Source organism: Cebidichthys violaceus, unplaced genomic scaffold, assembly GCF_023349555.1.
Source record: "Cebidichthys violaceus isolate CVI_PGR_0920_01 unplaced genomic scaffold, fCebVio1.0.p SCAF_1, whole genome shotgun sequence".
In the NCBI taxonomy this organism is placed as follows: domain Eukaryota; kingdom Metazoa; phylum Chordata; class Actinopteri; order Perciformes; family Stichaeidae; genus Cebidichthys; species Cebidichthys violaceus.
Window position 1 is genome coordinate 2,291,503 of NW_027176262.1, and position 26,599 is coordinate 2,318,101.

Consider the following 26,599-nt stretch of genomic DNA (forward strand, 5'->3'; position numbering starts at 1 on the left):
TCCTTGATGAGCATCAAAGAGATTTCTGCGTTATAGTAAAATAAATGTAACATCTCAAAACACTATAAAAAATGTAAAATATATATATATATATATATATATAACAATATCTATGAATACAAATTAAATCATAACTATACATTTCTATATATGTAATTATATTTATAATATAAAATAGCATTAATAATTATTTTCTTCAATATTTTTTTCAATTATGAAATATATAAATCAAATATGTAATTATATCCTTTAAAATATATAAATACAAAATGATATAAATATATATGTATATATATATAACATTTTATATTCATTTTTGTATATATATTATTTTTTTATTATATTTAATTCATATTAATTAAGTTTACTTTTTTTTATGGAATAAGTAAATTACTATAAATAAATTATGAATTATTATAGACAGATAGATAGATGGATAGATAGATATATGATATATATATATATATATATATCTTTATATATATATGATAGATAGATAGATAGATATATATCTTTATATATATATATATGATAGATAGATAGATAGATATATATATATCTTTATATATATATATGATAGATAGATAGATATATGATAGATATATGATAGATAGATAGATAATAGATAGATAGATATATGATACATAGATATATGATAGATATATGATAGATATATGATAGATAGATAGATAGTTTTCTCCATGTGGTTTCATGAATCATCTTAACAGTAGTAGTAGATCTCGTGTGTAAAGATGATTGAAGTTATCAGTTATGATCTCACTGCTGAGCTGTTTCCACTCCAGCGGATTAAATCTGACCTACTTTATAACTTTTGTTGTAATTATTCGATGTTATTATCTCAACATGTAAACGACAAAGTAGTTTCAAAAATGACATATTTAAAAAACATGTATAACTATAAAACGTGCACATTTGTCTCAGTTTGCACGAGCACTTTTTATTCAGACTGATTCATAACTTCAGTATTTGCTCGATTTGATTCTAAAAGTAAAATGTATTTCTAAAACATTTCCTAAATGAAATGAGGCACATTGTCACAGACGTTTTGATCATTTATCAATATAATTAATTATCTAAATATACAACAATGTATTTCTGGAATTTTGCATCTGTTATTACAGCGATACACAAAAACTCTTCAGAACCAGGCTGAGCAACAAGGTCCTCAGAGGTGAACAACACCTGGATCCTGGATCTGCAGGGTGGTGGTGGTGCTGTGGTGTTGTTGGTGGTGTGGTGTGGTGGTGTTGTGGTGTTGGTGGTGGTGGTGGGTGGTGTCCCCTGGTGTGCTGCTGGTATAAGAGGCGGTCACTCCTCCTCCCGGTCCACTCTTCAGTGATGGCTCTGTTCATGGACTCGGACTTCTCTTCACTGAAGCAGAACCACAGCAGAGACGTGATGGACTTTAAAGCGCTGTTTGAAGAAGAACCGGATCACTGCAAAGGTAACGACGTCCTTTAGATCTCATGCTCCATTTGTTCCACTCGAGGAAACACATAAAGTGTAAAAGAATCATTGAAATAACTGAAATAATTCGGTTTTTAAGTGACTTTGACTAATATTACACGTTTAATGGAGAAAGAGGACAGTTACAAAAACAACAGCCGACATTACGCAGGCAAATTATTATCTAAATGTAATTTTAAAAAGTTTATGAGTTTATAACACGAAAATACAATAAAAAAATCCAACAAATTGCCCCAAGATGTATCTGTAAAATTAAAAAACAAACATTTCTTTACTGTATAAGTTTTGTTTTTTATGATTTTTTATTTTTTTTAAACAATTACATTTAAATATTTAAATGTAAGTCTCTCCCTCGCTGTTCATGTCTGTTATTTCATATTGATTTATTCATTATGAATGCTGTTATATTATATTTAAACGTTGCTTGTGTCGCTTCCCTTGTTGTTCTCAGAAGCCCGCAGTGAGAGCGCGGTGTCCTCCCCGGAGCCGGACAGACCCGCCGCCGTCACCGCGGGTCTGATGGAGGGCCAGAGGAAGAGGAAGAGGACCATCTTCAGCCGCGCGCAGCTGTCCGAGCTGGAGCGAGCCTTCGCCGTGACCCCGTACCCGGACATCACGCTGAGGGAGCGGCTGGCCGCGCACACACACCTGCCCGAGAGCAAGATCCAGGTGAGTCTCTTCATCAGTTCATTATAGGAACACAACCATCAGAGTTCATGGTGAGAAACTCTGACTGACGCATAGAGGCGGTCCCACAAACAGTAATCAAAGTCACTGTGAGGAACTTTAAACTGGTCCTGAACCAGTCTCAGTGTAGTCCTGATCCTCTATCAGACCTCCATCAGTACAGAGACCATCAGAGAGAAGATGGTCTGTTTCTATAGAGTTATTCTTGATGATGTCATCGGAGCCACCGGATCGGATTCTGGTGAAACCAGATGAACTCATGCAGGTTCACCAGAACCTCCTTCAGCTCAGACTCCAGTAGAGACCAGGTCCACCGTGGACAGACCCAGATCCTAACAGCAGAGACCGGTCCACCGTGGACAGACCCAGATCCTCCAGCAGAGACCTGGTCCACCGTGGACAGACCCAGATCCGGCTTCACCTGCAGCCTTGGACCTGCAGTCAGAGCTCTGGAGGCAGGAGGAGAGCTCAGCTCCTGGCAGTAGCAGCAGCGTATCCTCCTCCTCCTCCTCCTCCTCCTCCTCCTCCTCCTCCTCCTCCAGGAGCAGAGCTTCTCCTCTCTGCTGGAGACCCAGGACGTATTGCTGGACCCGCTGGAGGGAAGAGAGGCAACGGGAGAACCAGAACCAGGACTGAGAGGGTTCAGACTGTCAGACCCTGCTGCAGTAGAATGAGAGGTTTTCTAAAGAGTCTGGTGCTCAGAGACACTACAGCTTTAGTCCACAGGGACCGACAGAACCAACAGAACCAACACTAAATGATGACAGGAATGTCTTTTTGTTTTCTACAGGTGTGGTTCCAAAACAGAAGAGCCAGAAGTATCAAGACTGTGAGACTCCCCAAGTCCACCAAGCCCACCCTGGGAGGAAGACGGGTTGTCGATCCCTCCGCTGGTCCTGTGACCGCTGCTTTCCTTTCCTCAACCACCCTGGCGGACATATTCAGACCGGAGCAGAACCACTCCTGCGAGGACGTCCCGCAAATCTACTCCGACTGGATCCAAATCTACAGCAACCCCGTGTCATCGCCGCCATGTTCCTCATCCCTCCAGCCCACGCCGGGCTCCTCAAAACCCTCGGAGCCTCGGCTCTGGGAGGAGGACCACCACCACCACCAACACCACCACCAGCACCACCAGCGGCAGCACCTGGGACCGGCGCTCCCCGGGTTCCTTCCTGGTTCCTTTCCTCAGCCCGGCAGCAGGCAGCCTCACCACTCGGCCTCCGCCCGGTCCTACCAGGCCTTCAGGAACTTCAAACCCCAGAGCGCAGCGGCTCCTTCCGGGGCCCATCAGGCCGCGTACGGAGTCGCCGTTGGCGCTGCAGGTGGAGGAGGAGGAGGAGGAGGAGGTCACGCCTCTGTAGACCAGGTGGTTCCATCCCACCCTCAGCAGGTGTACTGGGAGGTGGCTCAGGGCCAGGGACACCATCACCACCCGCAAATGGGACCACAGACCTCCATGGGCTACATCTCAGACCTGATCTACAACGCCGCTATCGTCACCAACTTCCTGGAGTTCTGATCCCCAACAGGGAGCTATCCATACTCCTAGAGACTCCTTCATGTTCTCCTGTGTCAACATCTGTCCCGTGTGGTTCCAGAGCTCAAACATCTGTGTGGATCCGTCCTCCGGTTGTTGCTGGTTTGTCTTTCTGTGTGTTCATTTAGATACGAACTGAACGTGCTCGATACAGAACAAATAAATCATGTTGTCTCGTTTGAAAAGAACATTTTTGGCCTAAATTCAGTGTAAAATCAGACTTCAGTAATGATGAATGCACAGCGTTGTGTTACCTAATCTGACTTGTGTGCAATGTGAGATTCTTTTAATTGATTTGATTTATAAAGTTAAGCTAATTTGCATCCTTGGTCCCTTTGGGATTCCAGAACAAAGAGAACAAACAGTGCAGAATAAAAAGATAATATAAAGTAGAAGAAAAGAACAAAAACAAGACACACAACACAGAGACAAACTCGTTGTTTTGGAGCTCAGGACTCGCTCCGTTTGGGTTCCTCGTCTGGTTCTTTTGGTGTTTTGTCTCTGAATAAATAGGACGAACTGAAGGATTGATAACGGACACGATGAGCTCCACTCCTTGTTTTAATGCTTTACCAGTATTATCTCTCAAAACATCCTGATTAAAACGATGCCTTTGCAGTAAGATACCATGACAGAAATAATCAAAATACATTCCTGATATACTGTAAGTATCAGAAAATGAAAAAATAAAATAAGAAGTGAATTAAAGCTCAGGCTCTATCAGCTTACAGCCGCTGTAATTCGGCCTGGATTTAAGTTTTGAAATATTACATGAGCGGTGTAATACAGAGGCAAATATGACAGAGATCTCCGCATATCATAATCATCTTTAATACCGAATAATCTTTCAATAAACCTTTAATCCGGGTGTCAAATCTCAGATCTTAGGAAGATACTTTTTTTTTTTTTTTTGGTTGGTATTCCAGATGTAGCTGCATCTTTTTAATCTTCCCTCTGATATGAAGAGGAGGGGATAGTTTACGACCAGATAGATAAATACAATATGAGAAGGGATCAGAGGAAGCAGATCGTGTCGTGTATGAAATGATAAGACAACGCCGTGTTATTGTTCTTCATATCAGCTCCAAGTAAGCGCTTGTTGTTTTTTTCTCGTTAGCACATCTGGAGCAGCTGCACGAGAACGTCGATCAACAGCAGCGTTTAATATCTGGTGCCACAGCTGGAGGGTCATTGAGTCAAAACACAACTTCATACAATAGCTCAGCCGAGTGGGTTTATTTCCAGAGCTTTCAGCCTTAACTCATGGTCTTCAGCCGCGGACTTTGCTCTCTTTCGCTCATAACTGATATTATTTTACTGATGCAAAAAACATCAAACTGTATCAACTCTAATGGATAAAGGTGGTGTTATTATACATGCTGTTTATTGTCATCAATGAACAGATTAACCATATATCTTATTCAACGTTTCTCCTCAAGAGACGACGACTGACGTATTTTATAGATATTTTCAAATCATATTTAATGCATAACAGTAACAAGACAGAACTGGTAAAATATACAAATAAGCCAAGTAGTAGATACTTAGTAACAGATAATAGTAGATGCTTAATAAAAACAATAACTGCAGGAAGTTTGTTAAACGGGTCAATTTTTAACACTTTTAATACTCTTAAAAGTATTCTCTAATCCTCTTGAATTACATATTTTTTGTATTTATAGCGGTGGTACATAATTATTTATTAAATTATAATAAAAATATAATTTCATAAATATTTATGTTTGATTAATTTCTTAAATTCTAATAAATATAAAAATATAATTTAATAAATATTTATGTATGATCAATTTATTACATTATAATACATATAAAAATATAATTTAATACATATTTATTTATGATTAATTTATTAGATTATAATAAATGTAAAAATATAATTTAATAAATATTTATGTATGATCAATTTATTAAATGATTCTCAGAAAACAGAATATTAATGAAAACCAGAGACGTTAGTTTCAAACTTGGATGTCTGAAGCGGCTCCATCTCCAGAGTTTATCACTGACGCCACTCATTTGAGTTTTGATACTCTAGTTCTAGGATTGGGGCAGAGTTGTTCATGTTTATTAATATGTATGAATGATTCAGACTAGAGGAACTACATGGACCAGGTTCCCTGTTCTTCATGTTAACAAAAAGATAAAACGCAATCCTTTTAACATTTACACATCTACATTTATTTATTTTAGCTCACAAACATGAAACAGTAACTTGCAGAAATCACATTCCAACATCAGAGAATATTTCCACTTCCCTTCATCAACATGAACTCTGTCAACACCAAACTTTATGAATCCGCTCCAGTCAGTCCAGAGAACACAATGGAAGGAATGAACATAGAAAATAACTATAAATAAAGAAGAAATATCATTTTTGATTGAATTAAAAAAGGGGCATCTGAAGCTCCTTTAACCACAAGGTTGGCGGTTCAATTCCCAAACTGCTACTGTCCGTGTGTCTTTGAACTCCTCCACAGATGTTTCACGTGTTCAGTTAAATTTGTGGAACGTCCGATAAAACAGAAGTTCTTTTACAAAGGGACAGATGTTCTCTCATTTTTAACCAACTTGTTCTCTTGTAATGTTCCAGCTTCCCTTCAGCGTCGCTTTGTGAATTCTCAGAATCTTCATTCACTCAGAAATTCCACCAACTTTCCCAACAAATAAAAAGCAAAAAAAAAAAAGAACCGTCCCGGTTCTCTTAGCGTAGCCGCTACGGTTCCCCCAGCTCGCCCTCCATGGTCCGGACCAGCACGTACAGCTCAGCGAGCCCGACCACAGACGCTACGATCACAGCCGATATCACTCGCTGGAAAACCAGACACAAGAAAAAGACAAAGTTCAGTAACTTTTAGGCGAAAAACGAGTCTCGGTGTTCTGGTTCGGTGTTCTGGTTCGGGCTGCGCTAGCCGCTACTGGCCTGGTTCGGACGCATCGGGTGAGAGGCAGAAATATGAATTCATACACATCAAAGAATCTACATGTCAAATATGAATATAGAAGTTAATTTACATGTCTGAATACTATAAGGACCTTTGATGAGAGGAAGCAGTAAGAACACTCGAGTTGCGCTCGGTGTCTCTGTATTTTCACGGTGCTGCTAATACGCGTTAGCATACGATATTATTAACTATATTTTTAACTATGTTCTCGGATGCGTTGACAGCATTGATGGTGATTCTGGTGACCCTGCAAAACAAGTTAACATCCCCGAAAAAACCAGCAGCGCCCGGTATTAACACCGCGGACAGAAGTTAGTCCGAAACAGGACATGGGCGCCGCACGGCTAATTCACCGGCGTTAGCGTCCTTTAACCGACTCTGGTAAAAGCAAAGCTGAAGTTAATAATTAAAACGATACTCAGTTAGAAAGGTAAGAAGTTAAACTTCAGTTTAACACCATTAAATCCACTGAAAACATTACACGACCATTTATACCAGTATTTTAAGTGGAACGTTAGCTTAAAAACTGTCCGAAGCAGGACACAGAGATGCTACGTGTGTAGCGTTCAAGGATTCAAGGGTCATTTAATGTTATTATGCAACACAGTGGAGCAGGGACTGTAGCAGAAACAACATGGCCGACATCTTCACACGTAAAAAGGTGTCGTTTGGTTGAACGTTCTCTTACCGCCCCGGTGTCGGTGAACAGGTACTGACTCCCCATGTAGGAGCACGCAAAAGCAGCAACCACGGTGACCAGGAAGTTGAACACGGTCGCCACCACGGCTTTGACCGACCGCACTGGAGAGAGAAGAAGTTCATTATAAATGTGTGTATAATTCAGCCTCTGATTGCTGCCATGGTGGTTATATAATAAGCATTGAAACTGTTAATGAGATATTTAAAAAGCGCTACAACTCTCACCTTCACGTCCAAAATCTGCTAATGTTCCATTTCGGCTGCTTGCCTGAAGACAAAGAAAAACATTCATCACACAATTCAAATCTACAAAAATCAGTACAAAAGTACGTGACAAAATCTCCATATTTATATATTTAGATGTATGTTTTATTACTGTATCTTCATCAAGGTGTGATCTCATAGCATGAGATCACACCTTGATGAAGACATTTTGAACATACCTGAGTGTTGACGTTCCGTGTGATTCTGCTGTATTCCTCGTTGGCCAGTCTGGCTTTGATTCTCTCAAGACGTGCGACTAGCTCGGGGTTCTGAGGGACAACGGTCAACAGTTTACACTCCGCCTCGATTCCCACATGCTGTGAATGCAACACAACACAACACACCACACCACACCACACACACACACACACACACACACACACACACACACACACACACACACAGGTTTCACTTACTCTGGGAGGCTTCACAATCTCAGGTAGGTGCAGCGAGCTGTCCTCCAACAACTCATGCAGGTAGAAAGGATGCCCTGGAGGAAGAAAACAGCCAAAATAATACACATATTATTATTAATGGCATGGCTTCTAGTATTAATTACGTTTATTGCAGAACATCACGTCAGGAAGACATAGTGTGTATTTTATATATCTAATTTCAAAAAAATAATGAATAGTTGTCCTATAAAAAGGGTCCATAATACCAAAACACCTTGTCCACCTGACTCATTCATAAAAACAGCAGCGCTACTACATTGTTTGCACACGTTACCATTCTCCTGGAGGTATTTCTTCAGAGTCCTCGCGGTACTGAAGGACATCATTGCTGGCTCCGGTTTTCCGAGAGTCTCCTCCAGTTCTTCTCTCAATCTTTCGGGCAGACGCGAGTCAGTCTTCTCCAGCAGCTCCGTCACCTTTTTTCTGAACGTGTCCCCGAGGATAATAAATGCGGAAGCCATACTGTTTTAAATGCAACTGACTCCGAACCCGGAAGTCAGATTTCTTAAGCGATGCAGCTGTCTAGATACAAAATATTAATAATACTAATTCGATGTGAAAGCGTAGATATGGCGACAAGAAATGAAGCCAAAACTATCCGTTACTGTCTTAGTTGTTATAAACTGTTGTAAAGATCGGCGTTTAACGGCTAAAAACAGCTAGTGGAGGATCTTTGTTGCAGCCGAGGCGGCCGCCATGTTGTTTGTCATGTGACCACCTGCGTGACTATTTATTATTATTAGGTTTAAAAAAAAAAAAATCTCTTTTATAATCATTGTGAACTCATTATATTTAAATAATATATATATGTAATATAATAAAAATAAAGTTTGATTCCACATTCAACTCCGCTAACGGTGCACACACGCGCGAGCTGCATTTGGTGCCTTCACGGCCTCCAAAAAAAGTACAGTATTTTTAACAGGCTTTACGTGCGAAAAACATATGGCGATAAAGCGCTTTAGTGTGAAACTAAATAATTGTTTAAAGCTTTTTTTTCGGTTAATGTCTAAATTATGATTCATTGCAATTGACGTCCACGCTTGTAAGATCGGTGCACTTAAAAAAAACAACGTTAATTTGTTTAATGGGTTGTTGCTCACTTTTTGAAGCTAGATAACAATAACAATGAAAGCATGCTGAATAGCTCTAATTTTGTTGGCTCATAGTGTGGTGTTACAAATCAGAGAAATTCAAGTTTAGCAAATAGTTGTCATAAATACGACTCTATCAATCGCTCCCTGAAGGCAGCATGATTACATCATTACGCTGTAACTACGTGTAACGTTACGTGAGTGTGCCCTGCTTCACTGCTCCCTGGCTGTTGTAAAAGATGGCGGCCTGTGCGCTACGCCGAGGCTTGCTGAGCACCGTCAGTAAATACAACAAGAAGCACACACACAGAATACTGAGCGTCGTTGACGGCGGCAGCGGGTCCGAGGTGTTCAGACCGCGGGTTCAATGCCGGACCTGCGCACTGCCCGTCCAACAGAGGCGGTTCATGACGTCACGGTAAGCAACTCTGCAGCCGAGTGCGAACATGCTAACGACTTTAGCTAACTACGTACTACGTTGTCCTCTGCTGTTAGCTAGCTGTACAGCTGCTAGCTGCTTAGCTAGCAGCTGTACAGCTAGCTAAGCAGCTAACTGTACAGCCAGCCAGCATGGCTTTGAGCAACATCTGATCTGACAGCCTCCAAATGTGCGTTAAATCACTCACCATGGAGCGTGCTTATGAAGGATTAGGCGTGTTTAAGAAGCATGAATCTTAGTGTCATATTATAGTCTGTCTAGATAGTTCACACTATCTGTACATGATCTAACATACTGGTGTTTGTGTCTTATCTAACAGTGACTATGTGCTTTGTTTATTGGACGGATTGTTTGATACATGTAGTATTTAATCTCGTATTATTTATTAAATATAACTTTTTATTTGATCAAAGTCCTACAATGTTACTGTAACCACTGTTAAAGGATATTTGTTACTTTACATTCCCCATTAGATGATTATAATCATAATAATAATGTTTATTTAGCACATTTCATACAGACTAGGTAGTTCAAAGTGCTGAACATTTGATAAATACAATTATGTCATATTTAATATACAAAAAGAGAGTTAATCTGACTGTTTACTGATCTACATCTCTGAATGTGATTCAATCTTTGTTTTATAGTTAATCAATAATAATCAACGGACTGTCACCGAGTTAATAACCAGATTCATCGATTACAGTGATTGATGTGGTTGAAGTTGTATGAATTATAATCTCCCTGTAATCACAATCTAACAATAATTATCCTCGGATCAAACAAATCAAAAGCCACAAAGTTGTGCATTTAAAAGGAAGTTCTTCACACTAAACGTATTTTTAAAATGTAGTGCGTGTTCATAAGCAGGACAACGTTCCTCACAGTAACCGAGAGGAACTTACAGATGTGTTGACCGTAAAATAGATCATGAATAAAGCAGATTTTTAGACGTCACGTCCTGCTGCTGATGAAGAGAAGTCATAATTAATTACAGCGTATGCTTGTCATGATTATGAGTTTTTATCTCATTAATCTCATGATTATGACTTTTTATCTCACATTTATGACTTTTTATCTCATATTTGTGACTTTTTATCTCATATTTATGACTTTTTATCTCATTTATGACTTTTTATCTCATTTATGACTTTTGATCTCATATTTGTGACTTTTTATCTCATATTTATGACTTTTTATCTCATTTATGACTTTTGATCTCACATTTGTGACTTTTTATCTCATATTTATGACTTTTTATCTCATTTATGACTTTTGATCTCATTTATGACTTTTGATCTCACATTTGTGACTTTTTATCTCATTTATGACTTTTGATCTCATATTTTTTAATTTTATCTCATATTTTTGACTTTTTATCTCATGATTATGTCTATAATTATAATGTATAATTATGACTATAACTTAAAAACATTTTTAGTAATTGTTCTCTCTGAGTCATCTGGTTGAATGGGTTCTGCAGCAGTGTGTCTGCAGTATGAAGGCCTCAGTGTCGTGGGGACCAGCATGTTGAACTCTGCTCACTGACTCCAGATGTTCCTTTAGTTCTAGTCTCTGTGTTGTTGTGGCTCAGAGATGACCGGTGATGGACTAACAGGAGCGCTGCTGTAAACCACTGACTCTTTGTCTTTAGAAGCAGCTATGAGACATGTGGCCTAACATAACACAACCTCTGTGAGAGGAAGTGCAGGTGGTGATTCAGCAGCAGCAGCTCGTTCCTCTCACTGGTTCACGTCTTTCATTGTGTAATCACGTTTAGCCGACCTTTCCCCCACACCGTGACGGCTCTGTGGCTCCTCCTGTGTGGAGCCGAGCCGTTCCCCCGCTCGTTGGCAGGAGAGTTTGTTGACCGGCGGTCAGGCTGGTTGTCTATATTTAGCTGTGATTATTGATGTCTAACGTGGCAACGACAGAAGGAATGTGTGCGGAGAGCTGCTGAGGCCTCGTGTTCCTCTGTGCAGTGAAAACATCAAACATCAGGATGTTTCTGGGGATTGTTGAGCTGCGTTCACACTGAGATCATGTTCTCACGATCACAGCAGACGTATATTCTGTAGACACAAGAAAACAATTTGATTTCAGCTGTAAACCTCATCAAAAATCAGGTTACCTAAGGTTATTATTATTATTACAATAACCTGAAACCTACAGCGTGATATTTAATCTCACTGTCCATATATCCACCTCATTAATCCGCCGCTCTTCATCTCTGTGGTGAAGATTAGCTTTGCACAAGAATGCGTGTTATTTATTTGAAGTGACCAGCTGTTGTTGTTGTTGTTGTGTGTGTGTGTGTGTGTGTGTGTGTGTGATGTGTGTGTGTGTGTGTGTGTGTGTGTGTGTGTGTGTGTGTGTGTGTGAGTCTGCAGGCTAGGACCTAGAGATTAGAGTGATATTCCTCTGTGTTGACATCGGACGAGTCGAGGTGTTTTATTCAATCTTGTCAAAGTTGTGATTGAGATCACGGCTGAAGAAGAGGAGATGAATGTAAATCGTCTCCATAGAAACCGCTCCTCTTCACAACTGTTGGATTGTACTTGTCGAGGCTCCTCAGACATTTATAAACGCTGATATGTCCTGATAGGAAGTTGTTTTCATCTCCGTCTACATGTTTTCTAGACAGATGTGTTTGTTTTTTAGGGCGGCAACCTCTGGTGTGTTAAAGCTGCATTCTCTCTAGTGTCCACCAGGGGGCGACTCCTCTGGTTGTATAGAAGTCTAGTCTAAAATGACTCTACTTCTCTCTTGATTTATTCCCTCAGTAAACATTGTAAACATGAGTTTATGGTCTCAATCTCTAGTTTACAGTCTTCTTCAATACAGCATGATGTTCATTTAGTACATTATGCTCCATTTAGAGTCAAACAGACCATAAAGCAGGGGATGATTTAGGGGCGGGGCTACACTGTGATTGACAGGTCTCTACCAGAGACGTATACGCCGTCTCTACGTCACTCCTCAGTCCAGATGTGGTCACTTCCTGTTGACTGGTTGCAAAAAAACCAAGATGGCGACGACCAAAACGACGAACTCAAGGTTTCAAAATGACAAACGGTGAACGATGTCACGCTGACTACGTCCACTTCTTATATACAGTCTGTGGTTCTTTTCTTTTGAAGTTGGTTACACACACACACACACACACACACGTGTCCAGTGTGTCATGGTGTTGCCTGTGTTTGGCAGGAGCAGACCTGAAGGGAAGATTTTGGAGACGGTGGGAATGTTTGAGGCAGTGAAGCAGCACGGAAAATATGAAACGGGACAGGTGAGTCTCCACTAGAGGCCTCCTGCAGCGTGATGACATCACATGAGTCCATATCAGACCCTTTAATGCTGTCCTGCTCTGTTTTCAACTATCCGTTTGAATTGTTATGATGGCACATTTGCTCGATCCTGTCAAGTGAATGTAATCTAATTGTCTGCTTTATTAAACCTGCAGTGGATATAATCTCACTGCTCGTTGTTTATTCCCCCCCCCCCCCCCCCCCAGCTGTTCCTCCACAGCGTGTTTGGCTACAGAGGCATCGTGTTGTTTCCTTGGCACGCCCGACTCTACGACAGAGACATCACGCCTCCCATGACCGAGAGGTGAACCTCCGTCTGAACGACTGGCTTCTTTTGTGGTTTTAAAAACAAAGATTTATTTTTGTGTCTCTCTCACTTTCTTCCTTCAGCAAACCGGATCCTCCAGGAGCCCACGGCTCCAAGGAGGTGAAGGGGAAGACTCACACCTACTACCAAGTCCTGATCGACACCAGGGACTGTCCTCACATAGTAAGTCACTACAGCAGGATGTTCTTCCTTCAGGACCAGCTGCTGCCTTTAAAGCTTTCTTTAAACTCGAGCTACGAGACAAAGGAGTTTATACTCAACATGCGTTATTCTCCAAAGACCCTCGTGTCTCTGTTACGTCCCGGGACCCTTGTGTCTCTGTTACGTCCCGGGACCCTCATGTCTCTGTTACGTCCCGGGACCCTCGTGACTCTGTTACGTCCCGGGACCCTCGTGTCTCCGTTGGGTCCCGGGACCCTCGTGTCTCTGTTACATCCCGGGACCCTCGTGTCTCTGTTACGTCCCGGGACCCTCGTGTCTCTGTTACGTCCCGGGACCCTCGTATTTCTGTTACGTCCCAGGACCCTCGTGTCTCTGTTACATCCCGGGACCCTCGTGTCTCTGTTACGTCCCGGGACCCTCGTGTCTCTGTTACGTCCCGGGACCCTCGTGTCTCTGTTACGTCCCGGGACCCTCGTGTCTCTGTTACGTCCCGGGACCCTCGTGTCTCTGTTACGTCCCGGGACCCTCGTGTCTCTGTTACGTCCCGGGACCCTCGTGTCTCTGTTACGTCCCGGGACCTCTGAGGTGGCGTCCAGCTCTGGCTGTTCATTAGAGGCTCACCATCTTTGTGACTCTTCTTGTGTTTGACAGTCTCAGAGGTCCCAGACGGAGGCAGTGACGTTTCTGGCCAACCATGACGACAGCAGAGCGCTGTACGCTATCCCAGGTAAAGAGACCGGTAAAGATGGAGGACACTATCATTCTACCGTCTTTGATGCCACTCCAGTATAAAACATTCAGAGACACGTCTCTTATGGTATATAGAATCTTTTTACAGTCCGCTTCGTGTGTGTGTGTGTGTGTGTGTGTGTGTGTGTGTGTGTGTGTGTGTGTGTGTGTGTGTGTGTGTGTGTGTGTGTGTGTGTGTGTGTGTGTGTGTGTGTGTGTGTGTGTGTGTGTGTGTGTGTGTCCTTCAGGTCTGGACTACGTGAGCCACGAGGACATCCTGCCCTACAACTCTGCAGAGCAGATCCCGATCCAGCACGAGCTGTTTGAGCGCTTCCTCATGTTCAACCCGGCCAAATGTAAACGTCCTCCTCTTTAAGGCTAACAGACACCATAGAGTCGCTTCTTCACCTGATTTATGTCAAAGCGGTTCATCCCACCATGTTTGTACTCATAATGTACTTCATGTCGTTGTGACTTCATAGTCACAACAGTTTTTATTCCAAGCTGAAAGTAGTGAATACTCTCTAAAGGTGATGAAACGTAGATCTTCTGTATTTTGACGGTACTTTGCCGTGACTTTAACCGTGACCTGTTTGCTCCGTGTTCGTGTTGTCGTCGTCCTGCAGCTCCTCCGTTCACAGCCAGGGACACCCTGAAGGCCTGGCAGGAGAAGAACCACCCCTGGCTGGAGCTCTCGGACGTCCACAGGGAGACCACGGAGAACATCCGGGTCACCGTCATCCCCTTCTACATGGGCATGAGGGTAAATCTCCAGAGTAACTCAGCGCGCCGCATGGAGGCCATCTTGGCTCCTGCTGGGCTTCTGGTTTCTGTAGATGCTAATAGAAAGTCTCTCTTGTTCTCAGGAGGCCCAGAACTCCCATGTCTACTGGGTGAGTATTTGTTTATCATCTGGGCTGCAGCTTGTACTCATTTAAACAGGCGATACTCGTATACATCCATACAGTATCGCATATACATACAGTGTATGTATGTATATATATATATATATATATATATATATATATATATATATATATATATATATATATATATATATATATATATATATATATATATATATATATATATATATATATATATATGGGTATCACGTGTACACGGGTCACAGGACGTTCTGTACTGATTACTCCTCTAGCGCTGACGTGTGTGTGTGTGTGTGTGTGTGTGTGTGTGTGTGTGTGTGTGTGTGTGTGTGTGTGTGTGTGTGTGTGTGGTCTTCCTGCAGTGGCGCTACTGCATCCGTCTGGAGAACATGGGCAGTGAGGTGGTCCAGCTCAGAGAGAGACACTGGAGGATCTTCAGCCTGTCGGGAACCCTGGAGACGGTTCGGGGACGGGGAGTCGTAGGCCGGGTTAGTACACACACACACACACACACACACACACACACACACACACACACACACACACACACACACTCTTTCATTATCACAGGTGTATGGGAACACACATGAGTTGTTAGCTGTGTCGCTGACAGGGTATCAAAGCAAACCTGCATCTGATTTATTTTTTGTACCCAGATGTAGAAAAAAAAATGTTGCAATGATGCAATATATTTTGATACAATACATATTGCGATATATTGCAATACTCAACATATCAGGTTTTTTTGTTGCTGTGTAGTCTTAATGTGTACATCATCGTTATATTGATGACTCGCCAGACAAGTTGCTTCAAAAGTACTTCTAATTTATGATTTATTATAAAAGGTATTCTTATTTGAACAGAGTCACTGAGCCGTGATACACACAGGAATTTAAAATCCATTTTAAAATGTAAATATTTTATTTATTTTTCCATTTACTTTTTTATTGATTATTTATTTGTTTTTTATTGATCATTATTATTTTATTTATTTATTATTAATTAGTTTTTTTATTTATTGATTTTTTTATTTTTTTATAATTTTCTCTTTTGATTTATTTTATTTAGCATGTTTTTTAATGATGATTTATTTTTATTTTTTTTTAGTTTTTTATTGATGATTATTATTATTTATTATTATTTTTTAATTTATTTTTCATTTGTTTTTTATTGATTTTCTTTAATTTTCTTTATTTTTTTATTATCATTTTTTTTCTTTATTCATTTTTTACATTTGTTTTTTACAATTTTTTTATTATTGATGATTATTTATTTATTTTTTTTATTGATGATTTCCTTTATTTTTTTATTATCATTTCTTTATGTATTTGTTATTGGTGATTATTTCTGTTTACAGCACGTTGATGCTCTGCGTTTGAACACAGACTGATCTTGTTTGTCTCTCAGGAGCCGGTGTTGTCTAAAGAGCAGCCGGCCTTCCAGTACAGCAGCCACGTGTCTCTACAAGCCCCCAGCGGCCACATGTGGTGAGTCCACCGCCGCTAACCTCACCGCTAACCTCACCGCTAACCTCACCGCTAACCTTACCGCTAACCTCACCGCTACATCTTCTTCTCTTCCTCTTCCTCCGGAGGCTCAAACGTCTCCGTCCTCTCTCCTGTCTTTAGGGGGACGTTTCGCATCGAGAGGACCGATGGCTCCCACTTCGACGTCCGCATCCCTCCCTTCTCCCTGGAGAGCAACAAAGACGACAAAGCGCCCCCCGCTGGCTACACGTTCTAAGCGCGAGTAGTCTCCTCCCACCCGCAGGGGGCTCCGCCTCCTTGTCTAGAACTGCCCCGCCCCCCAGCCTTCAGCTTGAGGCAGGTGCTGCAGAGGGAAAATAAAGCATTTTATAGATCATCCAGCAGAGAGAAGTCATTGAGTAACTCAGACGAGTTGGAGACATTATGGACAGTTCAAGAGACACGACACAGTGAAGAGGGAGGGAGGGAGGGAGGGAGGGAGGGAGATATTGTTTGTTTTTATTATCGTGGGAATATTTCCTGCTGGGTTCATGAAAAGAGCAACAACTGCAGCCGAGCTTCAACCTTCCAGTCCGACACGTTACTAACTCCTCGCTCTCGCTTGAACACGCGACTCGCAGCTTCTCGTCCCGACCGCGTTTGACGTTTCATGGTGTTTCTCTCGCGGTTCTTCGGTGACCTCTGACCCCTGAGAGCAGGTCGACCTGTGAGCTGCTTATTGTTATTATGGTTACATTGAGTTACAGCATTGAAGCACAGCGGATGGAATCCGTCACGTCTGATGTCTGATGATGAACACGTAGTGATGTTCTATTATGTAATTATAATTTATATAGTATTCATGTTTTTAAAGTCCCTGTTAACTTTAACGTCCTGTTCTCTTGATTCAATAAGTCATAATTCATCCTCTGTGATTTAATGCTGTAACAGATCAAGCTATGGATGGGGGGGGGGGGGTGATACTCTTATCAGCAGTGAACTGTAAACGTTGACGCACAAAGAAAAGACTCTGAAGGTGAGATTCAGCTCTTAGTTAATGACAGAATGCAGTAAACCACGGAGGGATTAAAGCGAGACGGAGATATGAGGTTTCAGTGTTTTTTTTAATTTGGTGACGTGTTCCTGTTGGACGTCGTCGGTTTTTAAATCTGTGACGAGAGAAACGAGTCGTTCCTCTGGGAGAGAAACTAAACGTCGTCTTTGTTCCCATGAGGCGTTTGAAGCAGCAGCTGTGGTGGTTGAAATGCTACTGTAAATAGAAATGTAATTAAAGGCAAAACAAATGAATAATAAACCTTTTTTGAAAAGTACATCTCGACATTTCTTGTAAGTTCTTATTATTCAGTCTCACATGAAATAATGTGTTTATCTGTTGAATGAGCTTTGATTTGTCTGTTGGACACTCGTATCAATACACACAGTAAATCCTCTTCATGTACTGAACTGCTGCTGCTACAACATACAAATATATATATATATATGTGTTTATGTACTCTAAGCAGCCACCAGCAGGGGGCAGTGTGACCCTCTAGTGTATGAAGCACGTGATCACATTTACTGCATTGAATGAAGACAAGTTTAGTCTCGTTAAAATGATTCCTCACTAAACTATCACTTACACTCTATTATAGAACTATTATAGAATATAATCTTATTACGTCATACAAAGTCATAAAAGCCTTAAAGGAACAGACAAGAGACGATGTTTCTTCACTCAATAACTGCTTAAAAGACTCCAGGCCATTTATTAATTTAAACTTTTAAAAACTTTATTTGATTTCAATGTTTTGCGTTGACAATGTAACGGATCTTAAGAAGCATTTTTTTAAAATGTATTTATAATTAATATTAAGTACAAATCATACTAATTATATTAATAAAGAAAACAGGAAAATAACATCAAAATATAGTAAAGATAATAAAATATGTAGAGGTCATGTGACCTACTTCTGCCACAATATGCTAGCTAGCATTAATCAATTAGCCTAATTTAAATTGTAGGTATTGGTTTAATTAATTGATAATTGTACAATCAACTATATGCAGATTTTACCAAAAGACTACAAGATCGTAAATCATCTCAACAATATATAGAGAGTTACTTCATTAATCCTGCAAATATTAAATAAAAAATGCACAATATATACACTAAGAATAACTGTAAAAATATTATAATTAAAACATCAAATATAATGCTGAAAACGAGCAGCGCAACGTTAAAGCGACGCGTAAATGAATTGATGTAAATTGGCACGTGGCCACCTCTTTAAGAGAGCGAAACGACCGCAAACTTTTTGCACGGCGCTCGCGCTCCTCTCTCCCCGCCCTTCCCTCTCCTTCCCTCCCTTTCCATCACGTGCACACGCTGCGCGCGCCCACCATTCAGTTGAACAGGAGGCTGATGCGTGTAATTCAGTCCCAGCAACAACAAAAGGGGGGCTCCTCGGAGACGGCCGATGCGTCTGCGTCCCGCTCCCGGAGCGGATGGAGGATCCACCTTGGAGAAGGACGAATGTGTTTTTTTTGCTTCAGTGTGTGCGCGAGGAAGGACAGGGCACCGCGAGGAGGGAGGAGAGGAGAGGAGAGGAGACAGCGGTGATCTTGCAGGAGACGTAAACATTGCCATGCCCTGCTTCATGCACCACCTCCTCCGATGCGTTTCCTCCTCCTCCGCGGGGCTTTAGAGGGTAACAGCAGAGGAGACAACGCGGTTGCTTGGAGGTAAATGTTGTTATTTTTTTTGGAGATGCTGGTGAAGTTGTGCTCGGGATAGGAGGGCTGCAGACTCTGCACGCAGCAGAGCAGTCCCGCATCCTCCTGACTTTGCTGTGTCCGTGGTTTTTATTATTGCGGTCATGCTGCACGCAGTGTCCTCAGATCTGTTCCCGACCTGAGCTGCGCTCTCCCGGATTACCCAAGTTCACCCCAAAAAAACTGCCACTCGTGCACTTCAGAGCCATTTACTCTTCAGTGACTGGGTGACGATGAGCGTTCTTCACGCGCAGTTTGGATTTGTTTTGCTCACCAGCTGCAGACACTCTGATGAGCAAAAGTACCTCAAACACTGATCAGACCCGGATGTGCGTGACCGCTTGAGTTTCTCTTCACAGTTCACTGTTTACTTGCGGCGCCCAAGATGGGTGCCAAGCAGACCAAGGGCCAGGAGCCCGGAGGGGCCAGCCCCCAGCACGGCTGGAGGCGCACGCCCACCAAGGAGCGCGGCGGTGGCGGCGGCGACATCTTGGCCTCCCTCATGCTGAAGTCGGGGGACCGGCTGAGCCGCGGCGGGTCCACGCCGCCTCCGCCGCCGTACCAGCGGCGCATCGGCATGATCCAGGAGATGATGCTGATGGCCAAGCAGGGCAAGCAGGACGAGGCCACGGAGATGCTCAAGACACTCCGACAGGTACAGCAACTGTGTGTGTGTGTGTGTGTGTGTGTGTGTGTGTGTGTGTGTGTGTGTGTGTGTGTGTGTGTGCAGAAACAGAAGCCAGACTCTCAGGCGGACCGTTGACGCGATGACTTTTAAACTGAATCAGCGATTGATGAATTGAGCTCCTCTGCACCGGTCATCACCAGAGGCCCCCCCGCTTCACGATACTATATCCCGATACTTTAAAGTTACTACGAGGAACTTTCATTGTGTGTTGATTCTGGCGCCCCCTGTGGACTAAAGAGGTAGTGTCTCTGAGCACCAGAGTGCCTTTAGAAAACCTCTCATTTTACTGACAGTCTGCCTCCTCTCAGTCCTGGTTCTGGTTCTCCCGTTGCCTCCCTTCCCTCCAGCGGGGTCCAGCAATACGGTCCTGGGTCCGGCTCCCAGCAGGGGCCGACAAATTCGATTTTTGCGCCGAATCCGACCCCGGTGGCACCGATGAATACCTCTGTAAAAACGGCCAATCTTCTCTCTAATGGTCTCGTTGAGACTGTTTCATAACCAGTTAAAAGTTCCTCAATTACTCAGTAACTTAAATATACGATACGTTGTGCTCCGTGTATAGATGCAATACTGCTACGTTAAATATCACTGTTGATTTTCCTCTCCACCCCTAGTTGCTACGATGTCTCTACGTCTTTCAAGACATTTTTGCAGCTCTCTGCTGCTGTCGCTGCTAAAATAAAAAATGCCACCGGTTGAATTGGTAGGATTTGAATAGAGGCCGTAAAGAAAAGGAAGGATCTGTAGCAATTATGCAAAGTTAATCTAATATGCGATTATCATTTGGGAGGAGAGGGGAAACAGAGAGAGAGAGATAGAGAGAGAGAGGATAAGAGTGAAGACGCAGCTATAAGCTCTCATCCCTGTAGACAGAACTGCACACAATCCATATGCTGCCGCTGTTTATCCCTCTATGACTCAACCACAGGGAACAGAGCCTTATCAACACACACACACACACACACACACACACACACAATGCTTTTATTGTTTGGAGCTGCTTTTGTGCTCCAGCGTTCTTATCATTTAGCATTCCTGCCATCCGTGACGCTGCTCGATTGAGCTACGAGACTCCAGAGGAGGAGAGTCACAGTCTCTGAGGATGTCCAGGTTATAAATATTCACCCAGGTTTAAAACTGGGCTTTGTCTGATTGGAATTTGTTTGTTGAGTCAATCATCAAAAGACTGAACAATCTGGTAAGTCAAAGTCTCTCAGGTGTAAATGACAAAACTGGTTTTTCAGCTTAAGTGTGCGGATTTTGCTGCTTTTCTCTGTTTTTAGATCGCTGTAAACTGAATGTCTCTTGACTGTTGATCGTGGTCGTTTGACGAACTACAAAAGAGAACGTCCATTGACGTTAGTTCACGGTCAGTAGGGCCGTAAAGTGTCGTAAACACTTCGCCGGCTGTCTAGTTAGCAAATTTTCTGTAACCACAAAAACATGGCGATATTAGCAAGCTAGCTAACTAGCCAACTGTCCACTAGTTAGCAAGCTAACTAGCTTGGCCTTCTCTAGGGAGACCGGGAATGAGGCGGAGGGAACGTTGTACCCAGCGCTGCCGCTGGCCAGTGTAGCATGGCAGAATTAGCAAGCTAGCCAACCTGGGAGCTGTCCACTAGTTAGCTTAGGTAACTAGCTTGGCCTTCTCCAGAGAGACGAGGAGTGAGGTGGAGGGACCGTTGGACAATCAGCCCGCTGTTTGACTTAATCTCTGTAATCAGTGTAGCATGGCGGAATTAGCAAGCTAGCTAGCCAGCTGTCCACTAGTTAGCTATGTAACTAGCTTGTTCTTCTCCAGAGAGACGGGGAGTGAGGCGAGTGAAAGATTAATAGTGCCTACATATACCAGGATGCACTGTGAGGGAGATTCTGACGCCCTGGGTCTCCGTCGGCCATGTTTAAATTCCTCGGGGTATAAATTTATACAAATAAACATCCTCTGCACTCGTATTTTAGGATGCCATTTTTGATGTTGGAAGTTAAGCTTTTTTTTTTTACTTTAATTACACAATGGCTAACAGCTGAAATAGAGCACTGAAGGGTAGTCGTATTTTTGTAGTTCAACAGGAACAGCCAATGAGATTCTTCCATTGGATTTTGGATTATTGCAGAAAATAATAACAAACGTTTATGATACTTCAAGATAATCTTCACAAATAAACTCCACTTGTATGATGTTTGAAGTGTAAAGTAAAAGCTAACGTTAGTCTATAAAGGAACTCCACCACGGTCACATGACTTCACGTTAGTCTATAAAGGAACTCCACCACGGTCACATGACTTCACGTTAGTCTATAAAGGAACTCCACCACGGCCACGTGACTTCACGTTAGTCTATAAAGGAACTCCACCACGGTCACGTGACTTCACGTTAGTCTATGAAGGGACTCCACCACGGTCACGTGACTTCACGTTAGTCTATGAAGGAACTCCACCACGGTCACGTGACTTCACGTTAGTCTATGAAGGAACTCCACCACGGTCACATGACTTCACGTTAATCTATAAAGGAACTCCACCACAGTCACGTGACTTCATGTTAGTCTATAAAGGAACTCCACCACGGTCACGTGACTTCACGTTAGTCTATGAAGGAACTCCACCACGGTCACGTGACTTCACGTTAGTCTATAAAGGAACTCCACCACGGTCACGTGACTTCACTTTAGTCTATAAAGGAACTCCACCACGGTCACGTGACTTCACGTTAGTCTATAAAGGAACTCCACCACGGTCACGTGACTTCACGTTAGTCTATAAAGGAACTCCACCACCGTCACGTGACTTCACGTTAGTCTATAAAGGAACTCCACCACGGTCACGTGACTTCACGTCTCCTCCACTAAGCTAAAGGAGGGCTAGTGTTCTAGTGAGGACGCTTAGTCGTCTCATTTATACTCTTTTTTTAAGACACGTATAAACTTCTAAATTCACCAGAGGGGTACTTACTGACCTATTTTATATTGTAGAACAAAACTTTAAAATCTCTTCGGATTGTATTAACCACAAACCTTCGAGACAAGGAATCCCGAAGTGAAAAAATGTGCTTTATTCTACCGGTAGCTCGTCTGAAGAGAGCAGCTTAAACTGTCAGTTTCAAGAACCTTTTCTTTATCCGGCCTCATTGTGAGATATTCAGGCTTTTATTTGCAAACAGCCTCTTTTACTGAGACCTCCATTATGGCATCTGCTGCTTGGAGATTTGTGGTGAACTATAAAGCCTCTATCGGCACTTAGTGGACCACTTCTCCTGTCATTAGGGCGACTTGCACATAATTTACAAAATTAAACACATTTCCTCATCTGGTCAGCGCGTCCATTCTTTACGCAGTTATTTAAGCACCAAGCAATGCTGTAGTGTCAATAGAAAGGAGAGGACTTGATCCAGTGGGTGAAGGGTTGAAGTCAAGCTCTTCTGACCTCTGCAGGTGTTTTGTTTTCCCCGCTGCTGTTTGTTGAGCTCTCCAACTGGTTAACGATATTGGAGAGATATTTCACGTTTCCACACTACTACGTTTCCGTTTTGAAACGCATATCTCTTGCTACGTTTGGGCCTAGCGTCCACACTACTTCGGAGTTTTTGAGCACCTGAAACCAAGGAGTTTGAAAACCCCGGGGTTGACTCGTAGTGTGGACAGGCGCTGAAACCGGAGACCTTTGGAAACGCTGACGTAGACACCGGCGTTCAGTACTTGATTGGGTCTTAGCAGTCGTGACTGTCCTCCCCTGATTCGTCTCAGCCTATCAGCCTTGATCACTGATCAACTACCAGGTCAATTCAACATGGATAATGTGTTGTCTATGCTAGCTGCTGTTGTGCAGTTAAAATCCACATTTTATAATTCTAATACTGCCGATCATGCGGATGAAACAGCATTTATTGGAGTGATTAGCGAGCGGAATCTTCGTTCCTACCCTCACCTATGGTCATCACCTATGGTCATGACCGAAAGAATTACATCGTGGGTACAAGCGGCCGAAATGGGTTTCCTCAGGAGGGTGGCTGGCATCTCCCTTAGAGATAGGGTGAGGAGTTTGGTCATCCGTGAGGGACTCGGAGTAGAGCCGCTGCTTCTTTGCGTGGAACAAAGCCAGTCAAGGTGGTTTCGGGCATCTGGTGAGGATGCCACCCGGGCGCCTCTCTAGGTAGGTGTTCCAGGCACGACCGGCTGGGAGGAGACCCCGAGGGAGGCCCAGGACCAGGTGGAGGGACTATATCTCCAAACTGGCCTGGGAGCGCCACAGGATCCCCCCAGTCAGAGCTGGCTGATGTGGCTCGGGAAAGGGAAGTTTGGGGGCCCCTGCTGGAGCTGTTGCCCCCGATCCCGGGTAAGCGGTTGAAGATGAGATGAGATTAGCGAGCGGCGTTATCAGCCCTACGGTGCGGACGTTTGAAGTCACAGTTTGCGGCTTTGAGGAGGACGACGGTCACAAAACTGATTACTTTTGTTTTCTTGATTAGCGCTTATTTTGTTTTCCACAACTATTGTGACGTTCACAAAGAAACTGTAAAGGAACAAAAGCAGTAAATGCTCTCCAGTTGGGACAGGGACATCAGCAGAGCTACGAGTGGAGGAAACGAGTGAGACGTGTGTCGACCAAATTAATCGACCCATAATCTAGTAAACTTTGATTTGTAAATGTTTATTTTAAAGTAACTTTCTTCCCGTAAATTTGTCCGTTTGATTATATAGAGGAAGATCATAGAGTAAGATCTTAAGAATCAAGCTCTTTTATTATTAAAGACTACTATAATACTGGTGAATTTTCTGTAACCAATATACTTCCTGTTTACATGCATGCCCAGTGTTAGTAATGACGTAAATAATTTGTTTAAAACGCTCGCGTGGACGGAGATCGTTTCCGTTTTAAAACCCCGGGTTTTTAAAAGGGAAACGTATTAGTGTGGACGCGGCCTCAGAGAGTTGGAGGCGGAGACGAGGGCCAGAGGATGAAAACAACATGTTGGGTCATAAAAAACAAAATTACAGAACGGTACATGACGAACGGATCACACGATGAATTGGATGAAGACAATTACTGAGGAAAAAAATACAACACCATGAGGGTTAAGCTGTAACAGACACTGATGAAGAAGAAGAAGAAGAAGAAGAAGAGAGGCAGAGTGATTACAGAGACATTAGAGGACACTCTGGGAAGAAAAAGAGGGGAAATGACACAGAAGAAGAAGAAGCTTGTTAGTGGTCACCAGGCTCTCCTCCACGTTGCCCGGAAACCATTGCGATGGCCGAGGGGGGGGGGGGCTCAGACCAAATAGGCATTGATTATCAAGCTGGAGCTCTGTTAAGAGCTAACGAGGAGGCCACCTTCTTAATCACCGCCCTTCAGTTTACTCCACCACCACCCCCCCCCCCCCCTTCAGCTGACCACTAAACGATGACCATCAGCGTCTGTGGAAACCTCCTCGAGCACTAAATGTGTCCTCAGAGGTTCCCTCGCTGCTTGATGGAACAGTGTAATCGATACTAGTACCCTTACCAATACTGCTTGTCGGTTCTTTTTGATTATATTGTGGGGAAAAACAAACAATGAATCAATAACCGTCATTGCTTCATTATTCTTGTGTGTAAACAAACAGCAACACAAGAAGGTCCTAAAGTCTTTAAAATACATTCACAGCTAAACGTTTATCTAAGAAATTGTCTGTCATTGATGATCCTGTTCTAATCAAACTCCGTATGACGTCACCACCGTTACCTGACGGCTGCTCCACTGACAGACTGGTGTTCTGCTCGTTGTGATGAACTCTCTCGTGAGGGTTTTATTGTGTTTGAGACGACCAGAGTTCTACAACGTTTCCTTCTCTCTGATCGTGATGCGAGTCTCACGCTGTACGGAGAGGAGACAAAGACACAGAGACAGAGAGAGAAAGAGACAGAGAGAGACAAAGAGACAGAGAGAGAGAGAAACAGACAAAGAGACAGAGAGACAAAGAGATAGAGAGACAAAGAGAGAGAGAGACAAAGAGAGAGAGAGACAAAGAGACAAATACAAAGAGATAGAGAGACAAAGACAGAGAGACAAAGACATAGAGAGACAAAGACAGAGAGAGGATGTTTGAGACGAGGACGTCTCACTCAGGAACTAATAAAGTACCGATAGCAGAACCGTGTCAACGCTCTACGGGTTTTTACTCATTTAGAACTGGTTAATCTACTAAATCTCTTTTGTGTGAAGTTATGGCCACAAACGGCTACAACCTTTTACGTGCATTGTACTGTTAATTTGCACAGCCTCCTTTTTTTCTTTCTTCCTGTCAGCGCTTGTGAGTGCAGCGTCTCAACACGGTGCCGTTTGATTGATTCAGCTTTTGTTTTTCACGCCGCACTTTGAGCCTCGGCTGTGAATCGAGCGCTGCCTGCAGTCTGTACAGTCTGTTCCACCGACGGACGATTTAACCTCATTCAAGTACGGTTCAGATATGTTTCTGTGTGAGACGGTGATGTGAAGTTCCAATGAAAATGTTGCCATAATATTCATTAAAATTACAGCTTTCTTTTCCCCCCATGACATCACCTCAGAGACGGAGACAGACCTATTGTTGTTGTTGTCATTTGTCCTGTTATTGAAGTGAAACTAATAAACTAATAACTGACGGGTTAATTC

The 26,599-nt window shown here is 42.7% G+C and overlaps 4 protein-coding genes across 5 annotated transcripts in view; 3 read left to right on the plus strand and 1 right to left on the minus strand.

Annotated features, from left to right (window-relative positions):
* Nucleotides 1-1,359: 1,359 nt before the first annotated feature.
* sebox (SEBOX homeobox) lies at nt 1,360-4,087 on the plus strand. Its single transcript, XM_068710046.1, has 3 exons — nt 1,360-1,465; nt 1,940-2,157; nt 2,966-4,087. Exons 1-3 carry the CDS (start codon nt 1,360-1,362, stop codon nt 3,695-3,697), a joined length of 1,056 nt encoding a protein of 351 aa, XP_068566147.1. The 3' UTR covers nt 3,698-4,087.
* A 2,225-nt stretch (nt 4,088-6,312) lies between these two features.
* tmem199 (transmembrane protein 199) lies at nt 6,313-8,813 on the minus strand. The gene is made up of 6 exons (XM_068710175.1): nt 8,371-8,813; nt 8,058-8,131; nt 7,821-7,910; nt 7,603-7,645; nt 7,367-7,479; nt 6,313-6,545 (listed from the first exon to the last, which is right to left on the minus strand). Exons 1-6 carry the CDS (start codon nt 8,555-8,557, stop codon nt 6,450-6,452), a joined length of 603 nt encoding a protein of 200 aa, XP_068566276.1. The 5' UTR covers nt 8,558-8,813; the 3' UTR covers nt 6,313-6,449.
* Nucleotides 8,814-9,400: 587 nt separating this feature from the next.
* poldip2 (polymerase (DNA-directed), delta interacting protein 2) lies at nt 9,401-17,840 on the plus strand. 2 transcript variants are annotated; one of them, XM_068706016.1, is made up of 11 exons: nt 9,401-9,608; nt 12,837-12,918; nt 13,144-13,241; nt 13,328-13,427; nt 14,079-14,154; nt 14,405-14,512; nt 14,783-14,919; nt 15,023-15,049; nt 15,406-15,531; nt 16,451-16,530; nt 16,672-17,840. In XM_068706016.1, the coding sequence occupies exons 1-11, from the start codon at nt 9,430-9,432 to the stop codon at nt 16,784-16,786; spliced, it is 1,128 nt and encodes a 375-aa protein (XP_068562117.1). In that variant the 5' UTR covers nt 9,401-9,429; the 3' UTR covers nt 16,787-17,840. The 2 variants fall into 2 exon arrangements, with proteins under 2 accessions (XP_068562117.1, XP_068562126.1); XM_068706025.1 differs by having other exon boundaries at nt 12,843-12,918.
* A 1,090-nt stretch (nt 17,841-18,930) lies between these two features.
* The window catches only part of lrrc75a (leucine rich repeat containing 75A), a 41,309-nt gene continuing 33,640 nt past the window's right edge, over nt 18,931-26,599 (plus strand). The window contains exons 1-2 of the mRNA XM_068706035.1: nt 18,931-19,251; nt 19,641-19,936. Coding sequence (XP_068562136.1) covers nt 19,667-19,936 — 270 coding nt within the window. The 5' untranslated portion in view covers nt 18,931-19,251; nt 19,641-19,666. The remainder of the gene's footprint in view (nt 19,252-19,640; nt 19,937-26,599) is intronic.